The sequence below is a fragment of the Somniosus microcephalus genome, chromosome 8 (assembly GCF_052327205.1).
Source record: "Somniosus microcephalus isolate GS21.2 chromosome 8, FLI_Smic_1.0, whole genome shotgun sequence".
Taxonomy (NCBI): Eukaryota; Metazoa; Chordata; class Chondrichthyes; order Squaliformes; family Somniosidae; genus Somniosus; species Somniosus microcephalus.
The window spans coordinates 41,449,332-41,468,444 of NC_140994.1; the positions used below are offsets into that span (position 1 = coordinate 41,449,332).

General features: G+C 40.6%; 1 protein-coding gene across 2 annotated transcripts in view; it reads right to left on the minus strand.

The window, feature by feature from the left end:
- The window catches only part of LOC147113479 (carbohydrate sulfotransferase 15-like), a 74,311-nt gene that overhangs the window by 15,100 nt on the left and 40,098 nt on the right, over window positions 1-19,113 (minus strand). For both annotated transcript variants that reach the window (XR_015079217.1, XM_085994620.1), the window contains exons 2-5: window positions 17,034-17,762; window positions 14,109-14,448; window positions 4,502-4,645; window positions 2,101-2,257 (exon numbers count right to left, since the gene is read on the minus strand). Coding sequence is in view for 1 of the 2 variants with exons in the window: in XM_085994620.1 (XP_085850746.1) it covers window positions 2,101-2,257; window positions 4,502-4,645; window positions 14,109-14,448; window positions 17,034-17,534 (1,142 nt within the window). In the remaining variant the exon portion in view is untranslated. The remainder of the gene's footprint in view (window positions 1-2,100; window positions 2,258-4,501; window positions 4,646-14,108; window positions 14,449-17,033; window positions 17,763-19,113) is intronic.

Here is a 19,113-nt window from a genome sequence, read left to right on the forward strand (position 1 = left end):
CAGAAAGATGTCTGCCTCTGTTTTGAAACATCAACAGATTTTTACCCAGTTCCTAGCAAGCGCAGCCCTACAATTCTGCACCAATTATCTCTGCTCAACTTCAAAAATAGCAATAACGATGACTGTGGTGGGAAATGGAAAATTGCACATGTTGTGCAACAGGAGCACTCTTCTGAAGTAAAGGTTAAGGCACAATGTTGAAGCTGAGCAGAAGTAATTTTGCATTTAGCCACACCATATCTGACCTGGCAGCTCGTGATGCTTACAATTGGTGGCCAAAGTAGAAAAAGTATTCAAAGAGCTGGTACTGATATCTTCACCTTGGTGAGCACAAACATTCACCAAAACATTTAAAGTTAATACCATTAAAGTACATGTGATAAAACTGAAGAAAAGCCTTGCACAATTTTAAATTAGTGCCCATTGCGCTCTTATGAGCCACAAGAGCAGAATAATGTAAATTTAGAAGACATTTTCTAACTAGTGATGTAAAAGATTGTGTGTGAGGAACTTTCAGAGCATTATAAATTACAACAATACCACTCCGGAAATATTGGACTTACGATTATAGATGGAGCAATTATGTTTCTTTTTGAAAATGAAATGAAGCAATACAAGTTAATAAATTATTTATTTTTTAGTGAAAGTCTCACCATGATAGCCCACTTTAGAAATCAAATAACTGCAAAGAATTAGAATGCACATTCTTGTACTTTTGTGACTGTGCCTATTCCTGTCAATAGTTTTGAATACTGATAGTACCGGCTTGAAATGGATACTCAAGGTATCTGTATGAGGGCTATTGAATTTTCAGCAGAGTTGCTTCTTTGGGACGGGAGAGGTGCATTATACCCTTTGGCCAGATTGTACTGCCCACAAACAGTGGCTCCAGTTTCCTCTGAAACCTGCAGTGCCATTGCACATCACAACAATACATCAAGCTTTTGGCTGCCACGTTGGCTGTAGCTGAAATACTAGTGCTGGCACAGCATTATTTTAGTGCCAAGCCACCAACTTGGATGAATCTCAGAGGCAACTGGCACAGGTGTGCCAATTTCAGATTTAGTGGTTACACACCATCAATTCCATGCCAAATTCCTACCACAATACTGGCATCAATTCAGTGCAGAATCCATAACAGGCTATTACATCTAAAGTACTTCAGCAATAATTGCCATAACCACCCAAAATGTTTAGGCTTGTTAACTGTTTCAAGCCACTGACAGTGATGCTATTTCTTCATATGCCCCGGCTTTTACTCGGGTAGAATTCCACAGATACCTCGCCCGAGTGGCCATTCTTTATGTGGGAACCTGAACAACTGGGGTCAATAGACTGGGGAGCTTAATAACAGAGCTCAGTAACAGCCCTCATGCAACATCCACACAGCTAGCAGGGTTCACTGGACTGCAATAAGATGCATCAACTCTGGTTGAATTTCCCTTCCCCACCCTCAAACTGTTGAGGTTCACTATAATGGCCCCAAAACGGCCCTGGCTGAGATCAGTTAGCTTAGCATAGAACAGGAATCAGACTTTGGGGCCTTTCTGGGCTGTAGGGTTCAGTACCACACCCAGATGCTGCATTTATCCACGAAACCTTCCGAATCCCGGCACTTGCAGTTTAAGCAACAACAGACTAAAACCAAAAATAACATTACTGTTTATCATAGACTTTTCTACAGTCTACTCCTGATAAATCAATCATTTATTTTTGGAATTATCCAGTCATTTGAATTAAGCAATGTACATAATATAAAAGTGCAAATTTAGCTCTAAAAAAATTTGAACTTTGATAATAACAGTAGACTGTAACTAAAAAAAAAAAGTTTTATTACTGAGAATCTATATCAGATAAAAAATTTCTACTATTCATTTTTTCCAATTATTTAAGCCAAATTCTCAGTCACAGGAAAGTTGAATCATACATTTATTTGAAATAAAAATGTCAGAGCAACAGAAACATTATACAGTGTGGAAATTCAGTAATCAGAGTTTACAACAGTCATTAATGCACAAGTGCCACTCTTTGCAAGAACTCAAGTTTCCCTACAGTTTGGCAATAAAAACACTGCACAATGAACAAAGGCTACAGACTAACCTCTCAACAGGGTCCCTCAGCATAACAATAAGTTTAGCAGCTGGCAGAACTGCATGAAGGAAGTCCTGAATTAAATATGGTGGTTCGTTATTAGCGGTGCGACCATAGAAATTCTGCCAAGCATTGTTATCCCACATTGTGGAAGCACTTGCCTCACCTATAGAGAGATAAAACAAAATGTTTTATTTAATAAAGCACGGAAGCAAGTGAGATTTGCTTCCCCGTGAATGATGAGAAGCAAAAAGAGGAAATCACAAATTGAAAAGCTCTGGTGAAAATACTTGACTGGTTACATAAGCAAGATACATTTTTGCTATTTTCATGCACGTATTTAGGTAATTAAAAACCCCTATTTCCCTCCCCCCTCCCTTTTTATACACATGCACTTGTGATGCCTATACAACTTCAAAATGAAAAAGCATTAGCCAAACTGTTTGCTCGTGGCTGGTTTTCACATTTTGGCTGCAGGCTGGCTTTGTACATAATTAAGAGCTAGATTTGCCTGCATCTTATTTGTTAGCATATGAAAAATGTATTAAATTGGACTACTGATTCCTGTCACTATGGATAAAAGAGCCCATTATGGGAGCTGTACTGATTTTTTTTTTTAAACCAAAAAATTGTTTTTCAACTTGTATGTAGTGACTCCATGTGGCTGATTATGCAGTCCCAGCAGAGTGGTGGTAGCACACTGGATGCCGGTCATGCCAAAATAAGCTGCCATTGCATGATAATCTGGAAACGGGTGCTCAGCAGCTGAACACTGCTTGGACAGTCTGGCTGCATTATGGAGAGTACCGCCTAATGTACATTTTATTTTGGGGCCTTTATAAACCGTGCGCACATTTTACGCTGGCCAGCCGTTTTGTTGAACGCTGCGAGCACTGGACGTGTGGTTAATGATATAGGGCCCCAAATCCACAGCGCCTCAGGCAACATAACTGCACGTCTATTCCCACTGACTGAGTGCTCAACAGCACGCAATTTATTTACACGTCCAATAGACCATAATATCCAAATAGTAGATTTTGCGGGTGAGACATGCGAGTCTCTTTTGGAAGGATAAAACACAGAAAATCCAGAGCAGGAAAAGGCCATTTGGGCCATCCAGAGCCCACATGTGCTTATTCGATCAGGGACTTCCCTTCCATACCACTTGTTGACTCATAAGTTCAACAATAAAAATCTATCTCCTTATCTGAAATCATGTCAAAATAATCTTGTAAATGTTCTTTCTGACATGGCAGTTAGGACAATTAATCAACTACAAGAGCAGTGGGTTCTTTTTGTTCAGAGAAGTAGACTAGTTATAGTTGTGTGTTCACCTTACCCATTAAATAAACGTTTGCTGTAGCATTTCTTTACTAAAATTAAAACCAAGATTAGAACATTTAACAATGCTTGAAAGGCTTCACTCATAAGCTGCCCAAATGTTGTGTATCCTGTGCTAGAATCATTTCTATTACAATTGGTTGAAGTTCATAAGGATTCCACATGAATGCAAATTTTTTTTTTTTTTTTTATAAATAGAAAGGCTTAGGAGCTCAACTCTTAGGTAACATACCAGGCTCGGTGCACATGGAGATTGGGATAGACAGTAGCTGCATCTGAACATTCTCTGGAACTGACTACGATACCAAAAGTGGAAAGGTGAGGCACAGTCTAATACTGAGGAACATTGGGTAGGAGGAGCAAAAATAAAAAAGGGTCTGGTCAGATTAACATTTAAAACACTTCAGGGGCATACCAATATAATATGGGTTCCTAGACATTCTAGCACCTGACATTGAGCTCTAATTGAAGAAAACACAAATCATTGTTTATAAAGAATTCTAGCATTTGCAGGTTTTGAGCAGGAGCACATCACACCACAGCTCTTACTGCGCCAGAATGTTAGGATGCAGTTCATGTACACAATTCTCCATTAAACTTCACCTCTGCCATGAAAGTAAGCATAGCCAGAGGCCTGACAATGAATCAGCTCCCTGCTCTCTTAGGTTGGGTTTAATGCAAAGTCAGGGAGACAAAAGAGGGGAAAGGGAACAAAATGCACTTTAAAAAAATCAAGTACAGACAAATGAAATTTTGACAGCTGCTTTTATTGAGAATTACTTTCATGTGGTAATCCAGTAAAAGATCAGTTGCAGCAGAATCAGGGCTTTCACACTACAAACCAAGACTGCGCTGTTCCGACAAATTATCAGACTTTCCATCATTGAAACGGTGTCTGAATAAATGATCAGTTTAGAAAAACATTTCCATAAATGAGGTGCTCATTAACTGATGACAACCACACTATGACAAGTACATAACATGCTCAACCTGTGATTTAGAGAAAGACTCCATTTTGGGGGGCTCAAGTAATCATTTTAATACAGTGTAGGTGCATAAAGTATCTCACCAATGACCATGTTGCTGTTAATTTGTTGTTCAGCAGATGAATTGACTATCTGACTCTGAATCTGATGTGCTGCCAGATCAAACAGATCCAGATAATCTTCAACTAGATATCGTTCATGGAACCCATTCCAGGGCTTAATAATCCCTGCAAACAAAAGCATGTTTCAGTACAGAAATCATAACACCACACAATTTTAAACTGATCTTCTCGTCTATTAAACTGGTTCCCTACTCCTTAATATAATGTTAAATTTCAAGGTTACTCACTCAAAATTCTGTCAAGTGTCCTGAATTGTGTTTTAGTGTTGTAGAGAAAACCAATGGGAGGAATTGCATTTTTTAAGCACTAGGAGTTGCTACTGCTTCACCTTTCTGCATGACTGACTTAGAATTGCTTATACTCCATAGTGGCGACATATGATACTAGACTAGCAACCCAGAGTTTGAGAGCTCAAACCCCACCATAGCAAGTTGTGAAATTTAATTCAACTGAGCTGGGTAATTGATGGGCTAGCGCCATAAAACATTGGCCCAGAAATTTGGGTCTCCACGGGTGAGTACGCACAGGGTACTCACCCGTAGGCCGAATGGAAGTGCCAGTTTTCTGCATGCACTGCGCATGCGCGGGAAACCGGCACTTCCGATCCTCTGAACGAAGGGGTTCAGAGGTCGAACGCGCGCGCAGGAGGGGCTGCGCGTACGCTTTGAACTTAGGTTTTTTTTTTTTTATTTATACAGGTCTTCCCGGGAGGGTAAGCCTGCAGGATTTACACATTTAAAAAGCAGGCGTAAGGCCTGCTTTTTGCAAGGTAAGTGGTCAATTAATTAAAATTAAAACATTTTTTCCACAGGTTTATTATTTTTAAATACTTTAAAGCAAGGTAAGTTTATTTTTAGCCCCGTTAGAATATAAAATTATTTTTTTCAAAAATTTAAATTGTTTAAAATAGTTATTTAATGTAATTTATAGTTTATTTAAAAAGTGTGTTTTTAAAAAAATTTATTTGAAGGTTTACTGCTATTTTGGGGCCCGTAGTATTTATAAGTTTTGACAGGTCTTCCTTATGAATGGGCTTTTCCCTCCTCCGATTGGCTGCCCATGGCTCACGTGATCCCAGGTGACGCATCGCACTAACTACGCCCCTGGGACACGCAAGCACAGCGCGCCGGCAGCTGGGCCAGGCCCCGGAGTGGAATTCCACGGGGCCCTACAGCTCAACTGCCGGCGTGCAAGGTAAGTGCAAGTCAGGGGCTTACACCCGCGGGAAGCCCCCGACCCGAATTTCTGGGCCATTATCAAAGCTGCCGTTCGGTTGTAAAAACCCAACTGGTTCACTAATGTCCTTCAGGGAAGTGAACCTGCTATGCCTACCTGGTCTGGCCTGCAAGTGACTTCAGTACCACAATTTGTGATTGACCTGTAATACCTTCCAAAGTGGCCTACCAGGCTGTTCAGTTGTGAACAATCACTGCAAGACACAATCATAAGTAAAATACTGAATGGACCAAGGACCCAGGCATTATATCAGGACAATGCTCAGACAATCCCACCTTAGTCAACCTGTAAAGTTCTCCTCACTAGGGACTGTCGTCCAGCCTGACATAGTCATTCTCACAGAATCATATCTACTAGCCAACATCTTGGACTCCAACACCATTCCTGGATATATTCTGTCTCACCAGCAGGTTAGACCCACGAGAGGTCGCAGCACAGTATTCTATAGTTGGATGGGTTTGGCCCTGCAAGTCCTCAACATGGACTTCCCATGAAGTCTCATGGCTTCAGGTCAAACAAGATCAGGAAAATCTACTGATTACCACATACCACCCCCATGAACCAATGCTGTCACATGTTAAACACCACTTAAGAGGAAGCATGGAGGGAAGCAAGGGCACAAAAGGTCATCTGAATATAGGATTTCAATGTTCACCACCATGCATAGCTCAGTAGTACCACCACTAACTAAACTGGGCAAGTCCTAAAGCACATAGCTGCCAAAGTGGGCCTGCACAAGGGAACAATCTACTTGACCGCCTCCTTACCAACCTATCTATCTCAGACATTTCTGTCCATAATAGCATCGCTAGGAGTGACCACTACACAGTCCATGAGAAGACAGTCTCACCTTCACAGCAAGGACACATTCTGTCATGTAGTATGGCACTATCACTGTGCTAAGTGGGACAAACTAAGGACAAATCTAGCAGCCTAAAACTGGACATCCATTAGGCAGTTTGGCCCTTCAGCAACAGCATTGTATACTACCACAATCTCTAACCTCATGGCTCCATCACTATCAAGCGAAGGACCAACCTTGGTGCAAATGGGAGGGCAGAAGAGCAGCACTAGGTCTACCTTAGAACAAATCTATCGAATTCTGTTTTGAATATACCCAATGACTGAGCCTCCACAGCCCTCTGGGGTAGAGAATACCAAAGTTTCACCACCCTCTGTGTGAAGGAATTTCTTCTCATCTCAGTCCTGAATGGCCTACCCTTTATCCTGAGGCTGTGGCCCCTGGTTCTAGACTCCCCAGCCAAAGGAAACATTCTCCCAGCATCTATCCTATCAAGCCCTGTAATAATTTTGTATGCTTCAATGAGATCCCCTCTCATTCTTCTGAATTCAAGAGAATACAGGCCTAGTTTACTCAATCTCTTCTCATACGGCAGTCCCGCCATCCCAGGAATCAATCTAATGAACCTTTGTTGCACTTCCTCTATGGCAAGTATATCCTCCCTTAGTCAAGGAGACCAAAATTGTACACAGTACTCCAGGTGTGGTCTCACCAAGGCCCTATATAAGTGGAGTAAGACTTCTTTACTCCTGAACCCAAGAGATAATGTTGAGGATATTCTTTCTTTTGTTTTTAAGTGTTTCCTAATACCTTCTACCAAATGTGCTGAGCTAACAATACCACATCATCATAGGTGCCAATGTCCAAGCAATTTGATTCAAATAACATGACATTAAGAAGTGGTTGAGTGAGCTAGACACAGAGAAGGCGATGGGCCCTCACAGTATCCTGGTCATATTGTTGAAGACCTGCTCATTAGAACTAGCTGCACCTCTAGCCAAGCTATTTCAGTGCAGATATGGCACTTGCATCTTCACAACAAGATGAAAAATTGCCCAGTGATGTCCTACCCACAGAAAGCAGGATAAATCTAACCCAACCAATTATTGCCCCATCAACCTCATCCCAATCATCAGCAAAATAATGGAAGGAACCACCCATTGATAACCTGCTCGCTGATGCTCAGTTCGGACTCCACAGAACCATTCAGTTCCAGATCTTGTCATGGTATTAAAGCATTCAGCAAAAGCTAAATGCCACAGGAGAGGGGAGAGTTATCGCTTTCAACATTAATGCCGTATTCAACAGAGTATGGCACCAAGAAACCCTAGCAAACTTGAGGTCAATGGGGGTCATGGAGAAAACCCTCCAGCTGCTGGACTCATACCTGACACAAAAGAAAGATGGTCATGGTTGTCTGTGGCCAATCACTGCAACCCCAGGACATTGCTGCCGGAGTTCCTCAGGGCAGCGTCCTTGGCTCAACTATCTTCAGCTACTACATCAATGGCCTTCCCTCCAATATAAGATCAGGAGTGGGCTGTTTGCTGATGATTCTACTGTGATCAGCTCCATTAAAAACATTTGTAATAAAGCAACCCATGGCAGCCTATAGCAGGACTTGAACAACATCCAGGCTTGGACTGTCAAGTGGCAGGCAAGGTTTGCACCACATAAGTTCCAGGTAATGACCATCTATAACAATAAAAGGCCCAACCACATCTCCCTGGCCTTCAATGGCACCACCATCATGGGAGAACCCATCAACATCCTGGGGTTCACCATGGGCCAGAAGCTTATCTGGAGCAGCCACATCAATAATGTGGCTATAAGAGGACAACTGGAAAATGATCCGTTTATCCCTACTCTCTGTTTTCTGTCCATTAACCAATCCTCTATCCATGCTAATATATTACCCCCAACCCCATGAGCCCTTATCTTGCAACCTTTTATGTGGCACCATTCCTTTATTGTCATTGGATCAAGATCCTAGAATTCCCTACCATTGTGGGAGCATCTTCAGCATAAGGACATCACCACTCACAAAGGCCCATCATCAACTTCTCAGGGTAACTTGAGATGGGCAATAAATGCTGCAGCCTTGCCAGCTTTGCCCACATCTTGAGATCAAATATTAAATAAATACAGCTTCAAGACTCTTGGAAATAGTGACAGTTTTCTGCATGTGTCAGACACAAAACTGCCCCAAAAAAAACCAAATCTGTCAAGTGCTCTGCTGCAGGTAGCCATCTTGAAGATCTATACCTGTCTCCATTCCTATTCTATCTGATGGCCTATGTCTCATTCCAAGACTCCTTTCAGGCTCTGCATTGTCTTTTGATCTGGAGGTAAACATGGAGCAAAGAGTGGAGATGTCTTTGTGGAGATCTGTTCAGGAGTGGAGCTGCAGTTCTGATGTGGGGGGGGGGGTGCAGGGAGAAGGGGCAGGATCAGCTGTTCAAATTGGAACTTTGCAGGGTGGCCAGGTATTTAAGAGATAATAATATTGGTCCTGTTGGAAGGCCCAAAATTTGTCTGCAAGCTGTTGGAAGGAGATAATCTGATCCATTGAGGAGTTAGTTAGTGATGTTTGCTTTGTATGCTCAGTTGCTCTGAAATAAAGCAGCTTAACGATTCATATTTAGCCTTATTGTACCAAGTGTTTTGTATGTCCACCTTAAAAGAGATCAAAAAAGCACTTGTGCAAAAGACAGAAATATACAGTTCAGATCACAAGAGGTTACTATTTTTGCACTATCCTATAGTTAGATATTGGGAGTATGGGCACACCTTTAAGATGCATAGACCGCTCATGGGAGTTACAGGCACTGCTGTACCTGAGAAAATCTCCTACGGCAAGACTCTAATCTTTTAACAGATTAATTAAAGAAAAGTTGGAACACAAATGCATCCAATAATAATATTGCAGTCAAATAGGTGTAGATAAACTGGAGTGTGCTGCTGAATTTATCCCATCAGACGGTAGTGAAATCATACCATGATAAACAGATTATATCCTAACTGAATTGCTGTCAGTTATTTTCAGACACAATGCTGTGTCTATACTTGCCTGCCAAACATTTATGCCCTTTTAGCCTCTCAGGAATTAGGGCATACATCCAAATCTGGCTGAAACACAAAATGTCAAAAATAATAAAGTATTTTTCCACCTAAATGTACAATATGCCATTGTATCCAATTTTCAAGTGTTCAACAGGAGGACCAGAAAAAAAACTTTAAAAAAAAATCAAAAACAGACTTAACTTTCTCTGAAGCAGTATCAGTCTGCCAGAATTCCTCAAAGCATGACATTAGCTGTCAGGCTGTCGCATCAGGTGACACCATGGAGGCACAACTCTACCATGCAGACCACCTCTCCTACAGTGATTACATTCAAGATGGAGTGAAAATGCACTCCTCCATCACAAATGGTGTAACTGTTGGCGACCTAGAAAACTATTTAAAACTGATCTACAGTTTCAAAAAAAAATTGAATTTACAAACAACCCTAAATATGAAGCCATGACATATAAGAAGCCATTAGACTGGAAATGCAGTGGGACACAAGCATATATTTTAATATGGAGGAATACATGATATTCCTTCACTTCTTTTGGAGGAAAAAAAGTACATCTAAGTTTGAAGGGAGACACAATGTTGAAAGCACAAGATGCATTTTCTAGAGAGATCTGATTTATGTTACTTTCTTTAGTGGATTTTCTAATCAAGATTGGCATTGTAATTTTTTCATTTATAAAGGTAGAGTCATTTGCTCAATTTTATTGTAAAGTGCTCTATTTGCCATTTGAGAGTGAGTATTTTCTTTTAAGCTTCTCTTACTCTAATCTATTACTGTTGGAAGGTCTGTGGTATGCTTTCCTGGGACATTTGACTGTTTAAATTAAAAAGAGAGCATTCTGGTTAATTTGAAATTCTGCTCAATTGCTAGATTTGTAATCAAAGTAGTAGGAAAAATAAACTCTCATTTTAGATTTTCAACAGACCAATTGGATGAAGCTTCCCCCCTTCACAGAGGGGCTCTCTCCTTCCAACCTCCTACAGTTCACAAACACTTCAGGCCCCTAGTTCACAGCAACATTGTACTCCCTTCAAATTTCTCTCCACTCAGGTCACAAAAACGTTAACTTTCCCTTTAGTTGGAGGCACTCTTCTCCCTCCCCGCTCCTCAACTGAGCCTGGCATTCCAACCCATCTTCCTCTCTCACAGTTCTTCTCCATCACCCCCACTCAGGCAGGGGCTCATCTCCTCTGCCAATCTCCCTCGCTAGTTTATGTTGGCACTCTCCTCCTCCCCTTCAATTCAAGCTGGCACTCTTCTATCCTCCCATTCAGTGAGATTCTGCTTTCCCTCCAGTGCCACCAGTTCATGCTGGTGCTCTACTCATTCTCATCTACCTCCTCAGTTAATACTGGAACTCTTCTCCTCTCCCCTCCTCAGTACTACTCCTAGTTCCTCCCCTCTCCTTCCCCCTCCAGTCCATGGCTCCTACCTCTTGCCAGGCCACTTATGAGAGTGACTGACACCATTGAACCAGAGGAGATATCTACAGCAGACCTAAACTTGTAAAAACTGCATTTAAAAAAAGAGAACTATTGTCATTACAGAGGCCCTCATTATTCTCCATGACTTTGTGCAAGGTGCTAAAAGCAAAAAAAACTAGCACCTTTCATGTTCTAAGGATATACCAAAGTGCTTTACAGCCAATGAAGTACTTCTGAAGCATCGTCACTGTTGTAATGTAGGAAACACGGCAGCCAATTTGCATACAGCAAACTCCCACAAACAGCAATGTGATAATGACCAGCTAATCTGTTTTTTGTGTGATGTTGATTGAGGGATAAATATTGGCCAGGGCACCGGGGATAACTCCCCTGCTCTTCTTCGAAATAGTGCCATGGGATCTTTTACGTCCACCTGAGAACGCAGACGGGCCCTCGGTTTAACGTCTCATCCAAAAGACAACATCTCCCACAGTGCAGCACTCCCTCAGCACGGCACGGGATTGTCAGCCTAGCTTTATGTGTTCAAGTCCCTGGAGTGAACCTTCTGACTCAGAGGCGAGGGTGCTACCCATGGAGCCACAGCTGACATAGGCTATTAGAATCATAGAATGATACAGCACAGAAAGAGGCCATCGGCCCATCGTGCCTGTGCCAGGAATCTCTGTTCATGGGTATTTGCCTATGTTGTTAGAAATTCTCCACAAAGTGACTGAATTTAGAAATTAAGAGCCAATACAATTTATAAAACACTTAATAATATGACTAGGAGCCATTTTACATTTCCAGCTCTGCAACTCATTGGGATGGTTAACAATTTGTGGCCTCACCATTAAATATCAGTTAAATATAACTACTCCAGTTCCACATTTAGTTACATTCCATGTAGCTGCTGAATGTGAACATGAAGTATGCAGCACATTCCGCTTACCAGCACAAGCATAGGAATATAATTTTAAAAAGTATTTATAGAATTTAATATTTACAGACTCTCAGAACTAAAATTTTAAACAAACCCTTGTGGCAAATTAAGATATTCTTTTTTGGAGCTTTGAATGTAGTTGTTGCGGTAATTGTGGGAGGGGCAGCAAAGTATTGCCAGTTCCAGCAGATGACTAAATTACCCAAATTAGAGACCATGGAATATAACATCCCACAACTTGTACACCCATATTTAAAATGCAAATATAGAATAATGGATAGGTTGAAATCTGTAATAAGGCAATAATGCAAAAGACTCAGATCATGCCAAGCTCTTCAAATGGCTCATGGAGGAGATATATATATTTTTTGTTTCTTCGCCCCCCCTCCCCCACCTTCATTCCAGACCCCTGAATGGCCAACAATCCTTGTGGTCAACCCACTCCCGGGTCTCTTCCAATATTGCTTTGAGTTGACCACCATGTACAAAATGTCTGGGGAAAACCCTCCTCCTGGCTGGGCCATCATTCAGTACTTCTTTATCGTAGAGTGCCTGAGATGGAAAACTAACCTGCTGTGGAGCCACGCACTGGTGCTGCAAGACTACTGCACTTTCCTTGGGTTCTTCAATATGTGGAAGTTGTGGACTGTCAGTTGACTTTTTGAAGTAACAATCACAACATTGCAAAAACCATTATGAGGTAAACAAACAAATGATACTCTGATCTTGTGACTGGTAGAAAGGTATTATCTTGTGACTGGTAGAAAGGTATAACAGTTTTAAATTTTGCTTTAAAAAAAATTTCCTTCATATATTTAGAAGTGGTAACTCGGGGAAGTTTGATTAAAACAGCTAAAAATAGGTTTATTACAAAAAATAAGCATGTTTAATCACAATGTCAATCCACCAACTCTGGGTAACCCGATTACTGAAATTCACTTTTAAAAACGATATAAAATTATTTTCAATTATATTGGGGTACAGTAGTCAGTTTCTCAGTAAATTAAAACAAAAATCACCTTTAAAAGCTTTTGAAACATACATTTCCGTGTCCTTGCGCCCAAAAGAACCAGCTTAATTTCTGACGCCTCCTTGAAGGCCTGCTAACCTGGGGGCATGGCCGGTTTCGTGGACAAAGCCTGCTTTCAGCGCGATGTTTTTAAAACTAGTGCAAAAGATTGCAGAAACTCGAATTGCACTGAGTGCAAATTGCGCTAAAAATTCTGTAATCTTTTACACCGGTTTCGGTCGAATCGCACCAAAAGGAAACCCCGCAATCGAGCGGAAACTCCAGGCCCTTGTATTTATGGCCCCTAGTTTTGGATTCTCCCACAAGTGGAAACATTTTCTCCACATCTACCCTGTCCAACCCATTCATAATTTTAAAGACCACTATCAGGTCACCTCTAACATAGAAGAAAAAAAAACCCAACCTGTTCAATTTTTCCCAAAAGCTGTAATCTCTCAGCTCTGGTACTATCCTCGTAAATCTTTTTATTCACTTTCTCCAGTGCTTCTATGTCTTTTGGAGACCAGAACTGTGTCCGTCCTATACAAGTTTAACATAACATTTGTATCCCTAGATCCCGTTTTCACTTCTACCCCAGTCAGTTTTTTATTTTCTAAGCTGTAGATGATGGTTCTATGTTTCCTACCAAAGTGCGTCACTTGAACATTTATCTATGTTAAAGTTCATTTGCCACTTAACTGCCCAGTCTGAAAGTTTTCTGTGTCATATTATCTTGCACACCATTCAGCAATATTGCAAATAATTTGACAGCGCTTGTGTTATATTTGACAGTTCAGAAACTACTTTGTGAAATGTGACATATACTCCTAAAACTGGAAATGAACTCTTGTCTTTCATTACTCAACTACACCACGCCTTGCCCAGTGTTAAATATTTCTACAGTAACCGTTTCCTTTCATTCACAAAACTGTGGGCCGTATTAGTCCTGACAGCTGCTCGTATGCTTGTAATCAAAATGGCGATGCCAACTTTGACAAGGTAGCTTCCATTACTGTTACCTTTGTTCGTAGCTTCTTAGCTCTAGAATGGGGGTTAAGCAACAACTCTTGCCACTTACCAAACCTTTTTCGCGTCCACCAGTGAGGTTCTTTGACTATGGAAAAGCTCACTTCAGGATGCAGTCTGAGTCTGTTATACAGATCTGTAGTCCCACACTTTGGCTGTCCTATAATGTAGAAATAAGGAAGACAGCGGAGGCGGTAGTGCTCGTCACCACGGCGTTGCAAATATTTCCAAATGACCTTTCTCAAGTAATCAAATATAGTTTGGAAATGCTTTGTGAGTAAAAAATATGCATTATTCTTGTAAGGGTCCGTGGATGCAGTCCCTGTGTATCTTGTATACCAACAATGGTTCTTCACATTTTGAAGAAACTTTCTTGGAATGACAGAAAATATCTGTAATGTAAAAATAACAAAATATTGAAGGGAGCCAACACCTAGTTTTCATTCTAAAATCATTTTGACCCCCACATTGCAAGATATTTAATTACACAATTTTTTTTACGGAATGGCTGAATTGACCATGTGATTTAACGTCATATGGCACAGACTGTCATCTTGAAACCTTGGAAAACATTTGTCAACAAAAAACTTAGAGCTAGTACCCAATACTCTGTTCAGTGTGATCTTTGCAGCTACAAACGTAAATTATAAAGAATTTGACATTGTTCTTTCTGCCCACTTTCAAAAGGTTTTTTGTATCTTTTAACATCACATGCACTGGATTGTAGGAAGCATGAATAAGCAGAGCGTCCTGTGCACAAACCTTGGTTAAAATGAAGAGAATGCAAATTCCGGCTTTTCTTTAATCAATACAATTTAGACAGCTACAAATGTTTGAGAATTTTCAAAACAAAACTTCCACCGCCATCAAAGAACAATCCACTCACAGCACAACTAACCTCCATCTGAACCCTATCAGAACTCAAAATTCTATACTCAATCTCTTTGCAGCAGCCTAACCTTCAGGCTGCAGACAAACGCTTCAATGGAAATAAAAATCGGGGAGATGTAAAAGGGGCTGTCGATTCGCTATCATCCGTTTTACGCTTTCGCACCTTCAAAACTAACCCCATTAGCTGGGTGCGCTGGTTCAGGGGGCATGACATGTGCCAACAGCTCACCCAAACTATTGAAATGAGAGCCGAGGCCCAATTTCGGGTGAGCCTCGAGTCTCCCAGCTTGGGCACGCGCTGTGTGCGCACGCCATTTGTGATGTGCCAGAAAACAGGCCGTAACCAATTTCTATCCCAAGTCCCTTTCAAGCATCAGAGTGGCTCGGTGGCAGCACTCTCACCCACAAGCCACAATATTTATGGGTCCAAATTTCAGTTCAAAATGTAATAACCCAATTCATTTGTTTTGCTTTTAGGTCAACGTTAAGGATCTCAAGGAACTAATTGAAGAACAGGGAATACATCCAGTGTCCTGGCCAATGTTCCTCCATCAAACAATACGACACAAAAAAACCCCCAGATGAATTGGTTATTTGTCTCAATGCCATTTGTGGGACTTTGCTGTATGTAAAATACAGCCAAATGTACCCACATCGCAGCAGCAACTGCACAAAATAATTAATTCAATGTGAAGTGCTTTGAGACATTTCTGGGAGATGTGAGAAGTCACTGTATAAATGGGAACTCTTCGTTTAAAAGAAAAATTCTATAACCCTCCCCATAAATTCTTTGTAGACCTCCATGAATCCATCTATGGTTCTGCTGAAACTTCTAGAGAAGGTATGGCATCTCTTGGCAACTGATTCACATAATATATATAGCTAAATGCTTAGTATTTGGGGATATTCTCAATGGATTGATGTGAAAACTAAGATTTTGCATCTTCCCAGTTTAAAGCATATTTAGTTTTATAAATCTCAAGATACATAATATGTAAACTGAAAGAATGGTATTCAAATTCGGTGTATATAAATTCCATAATCCTCATTGAAGGTTACAGCAATAAGAATAGACTTAGGTAAACAAATACTCCATAGGATACCGTTGTGTGTTGTTGGGCTGGGATGTTGTAGAGGACAATGGCCAGGATTGAATAGTGCAGATGTCGTGATTGATGGATGTTCTGAAGCTTTGCTCATTATTGGGGGGGGGGGGGGGGGGGGTCATGTTGTATTTATGTACAACTTGACTTTGGAGTGGTTAAATAGGTGGGGGTGGAACCATAAAATGGAAGACTGGACAAAATGTGTGAAAGCAGCACGATTATGGGCCAGACAGATTTTCTCATTTCATGCATTTCTAGGTGGTTTTGTAAAGTGAGAAAGACTTTGCATAGCTTTCTTATCCTTTCAGGACACTGCAGAAATCCTACTGCTGCACTGGCTAAGATTAACTCATGCAGCATACGTCGAAGATTGAACTTGGCATCTTCCTTTATGTCTTAATACCACCCCATACAGCAGTGAAGTGTCAGGGTAGCCAACTAATAACCACATTAATACTCAAAATCTAATACTTCAACCTGTGCAAGAAGAGATGGCAGTAATCATCCCCTAACTAAATTAATCACCCTCTTCAGTGCTAATGAGTAGTGTTGAAAACAAACATCACTGCCAATATTAGGTTCGACGCAAGGTAAATGTACTGCACTTCAGTATTTAATGGTAGTTGGTTGGCACACCACTGAAAGATGCTTTTCAATGTCTGGAACAGATGACCATTAGCACCAACTGTATTCTATTAAAGTGGTTCTAACTTGTTAGCTACACAAGGCAACTTGTAAACCTGGCATGTATGGTATTAGTCTAGACTACAGCCCTGAGAGCAAGATTCTTAAATTACATGAGTGATGCCATTAAAATAGTATAACTTAATTACTAATGAACATGCTAAGTGGAAAATCGTTCTGAACGATATACTTTTAATTTAAAAATAATCCGTCAAAAAGTTGCAAAAATACTCAAGTAATTTGTGCTGAAGACTTCATGGAAAACATAGCAGATACATTATAGAATTCCAACTCACATGTGCCTCTTGTTTTACAAGATCATCCCACTGTGGCAGTCTTCTTGGCATGAGCTGAAGTTTGGAATCACTAGTTTCAATAATAAGTTCAGATGTTAAATAATTGGTTCTTTCTAACCAATTAAGTGGCGACGAAAGCCCATCAGTGTCGCCCTCAATTTCTGCAGAGTCCAACTCTGGAAATTCTTCATTATTTGTGGTTGTACTGTACTGGAATGGGGATGGAGTCAGCAGTAATCTCTGTTGGTCTCTAGTTAAAATATAAGATGCCATTACTAGGCATAGTATTATTACTCCCAAAAACAGGGTGCCCAGTTTTGCTTTCCAAGCAAAAATATGTCCACTCCACCCAAACCTGCGCTCTGCTTTGACCTCCAGTGTTGCAAGTAAATTCATTGGCTGCTGCTCAGCTTCATAAAATAGTCGAGGCGGTTTTTGAAAGTCTTTGTTGAAAGTAAACGAAGCAAATTTATTTTCTGTACGATCAGTCCCTGAATGCATTTTACTCGGTCATGTACCTTGTAATAGTAAAGCAAAAGTACACAGCAATTGTGTATTAAATAACTACATCTTCAGTTGATGTCCTGGACTCATTTCTTTTGTCACCCCAGCATTGAAAAAAAAGTCAACCTCAGTTGATAAGTGGCTTGACACAATCTTGCTCTTAAGCCATGAAGACACTTTTCCGATGCGAGTTGGTGGAGGTAGTCAGTCTGCCTGTAAACATACCTACAGAGAGAGAGAACATGCGATAAATACAAAATGACACTCAGCATTTTGACGTTATTTCCTTCAGTTATTAGAAAATGCCGATAACTTTGTTACATATATCCATCTAATAGCGTTGCTCACAGCAATGGTTATGTTGTTAGGACAGAAATGTTATACCAGTGTATTATTCTGTGGAGTCGTGTGATTACTAAGGTCATAAACTACAGGCATTCGGACTCTGTGCTGAGGCATTTTTTGTTAGTGGGGGAGTTTCTCTACATTCCAAATACCAGTTTTCTTTTTTTTTAATAGAAAAATATTTGTTGGAATTTACATTCAAGCCAATCAACTGGAAGAAATTTACCTAAAATAATTTGCTTATAATTGTGACACAGAAGTGTGATTCTGGACATGTGAGGTGACTGTCTCTTATTAAAAAATGTGATTGCCAAGATCAATTAAGAAGCTGCAATAATTTGGTACCGCTGGTATTTTCTATTTGAAGAACTTCTCTGTACATTGCCTATGTTACCTTATATTTTATTTTGAAGTTTGACACTTAAAATGTGATTGATGCGCTTGCGAGCTGTACTGAATTTATATTACTAGCAAAATGTCCCATGCTGCTGCTCACAGCAATTCAGAGGATGCATGGAGGTTTAATAACAGGGAAGTCCCTGCCTCTGTACTTGCTTAAAACCGGTTACATCTCTAACCTTTACCAGTTCTAATGAAAAGTCAACCTGAAGTGTTAACTGTTTCTCTCGCCACAGACACTGCCTTCCCTGCTGAGTATTTCCAGCATTTTCTGTTTTTATTTCAGATTTCCAGCATCAGCAGTATTTTGCTTTTGATCTAAAATTATGAGACAGGAAGTGCACTCATATATAAAGTTTTCATAATATTACAGGCGCTAATCTCCTGTGCCACTGTTCTGGGTAAGTCAGTGGATGTGTTGTTTTATAAGGGTAGGAGCATTATACCATGTAACACACAATGTATTATTGTGTTGCTAAAGTATAGGTGTGTATCTAATTGTCAAATTGAAGTTAAGCAGACACTGGCTTGAGTTCATTCAGAAGTTAATTGCTATTCAGGATGGCGATCAGAACACTGGCTTTGTTTACGGAAAAGTCAATTAAGAAAGTGCAGACATTGTGGTTCAGTTCTGCTGTATTCTTGCAGAGTTTCTCTGTTGGTTCCAAATGCTCTGCCTCTTGATGTTCCACTGTCTCCCGCATGTGTTACATTTAAATTTTCATTCGACAATAGGGCCTAGAAATTCAGTTGGGCGCGCCAGCCGTTAGCGCCTTAGGAGGAGTAGATCTCGAGCGCTAGGCGCTTAGCGCCCGGGCGCAGCGCGATCTGC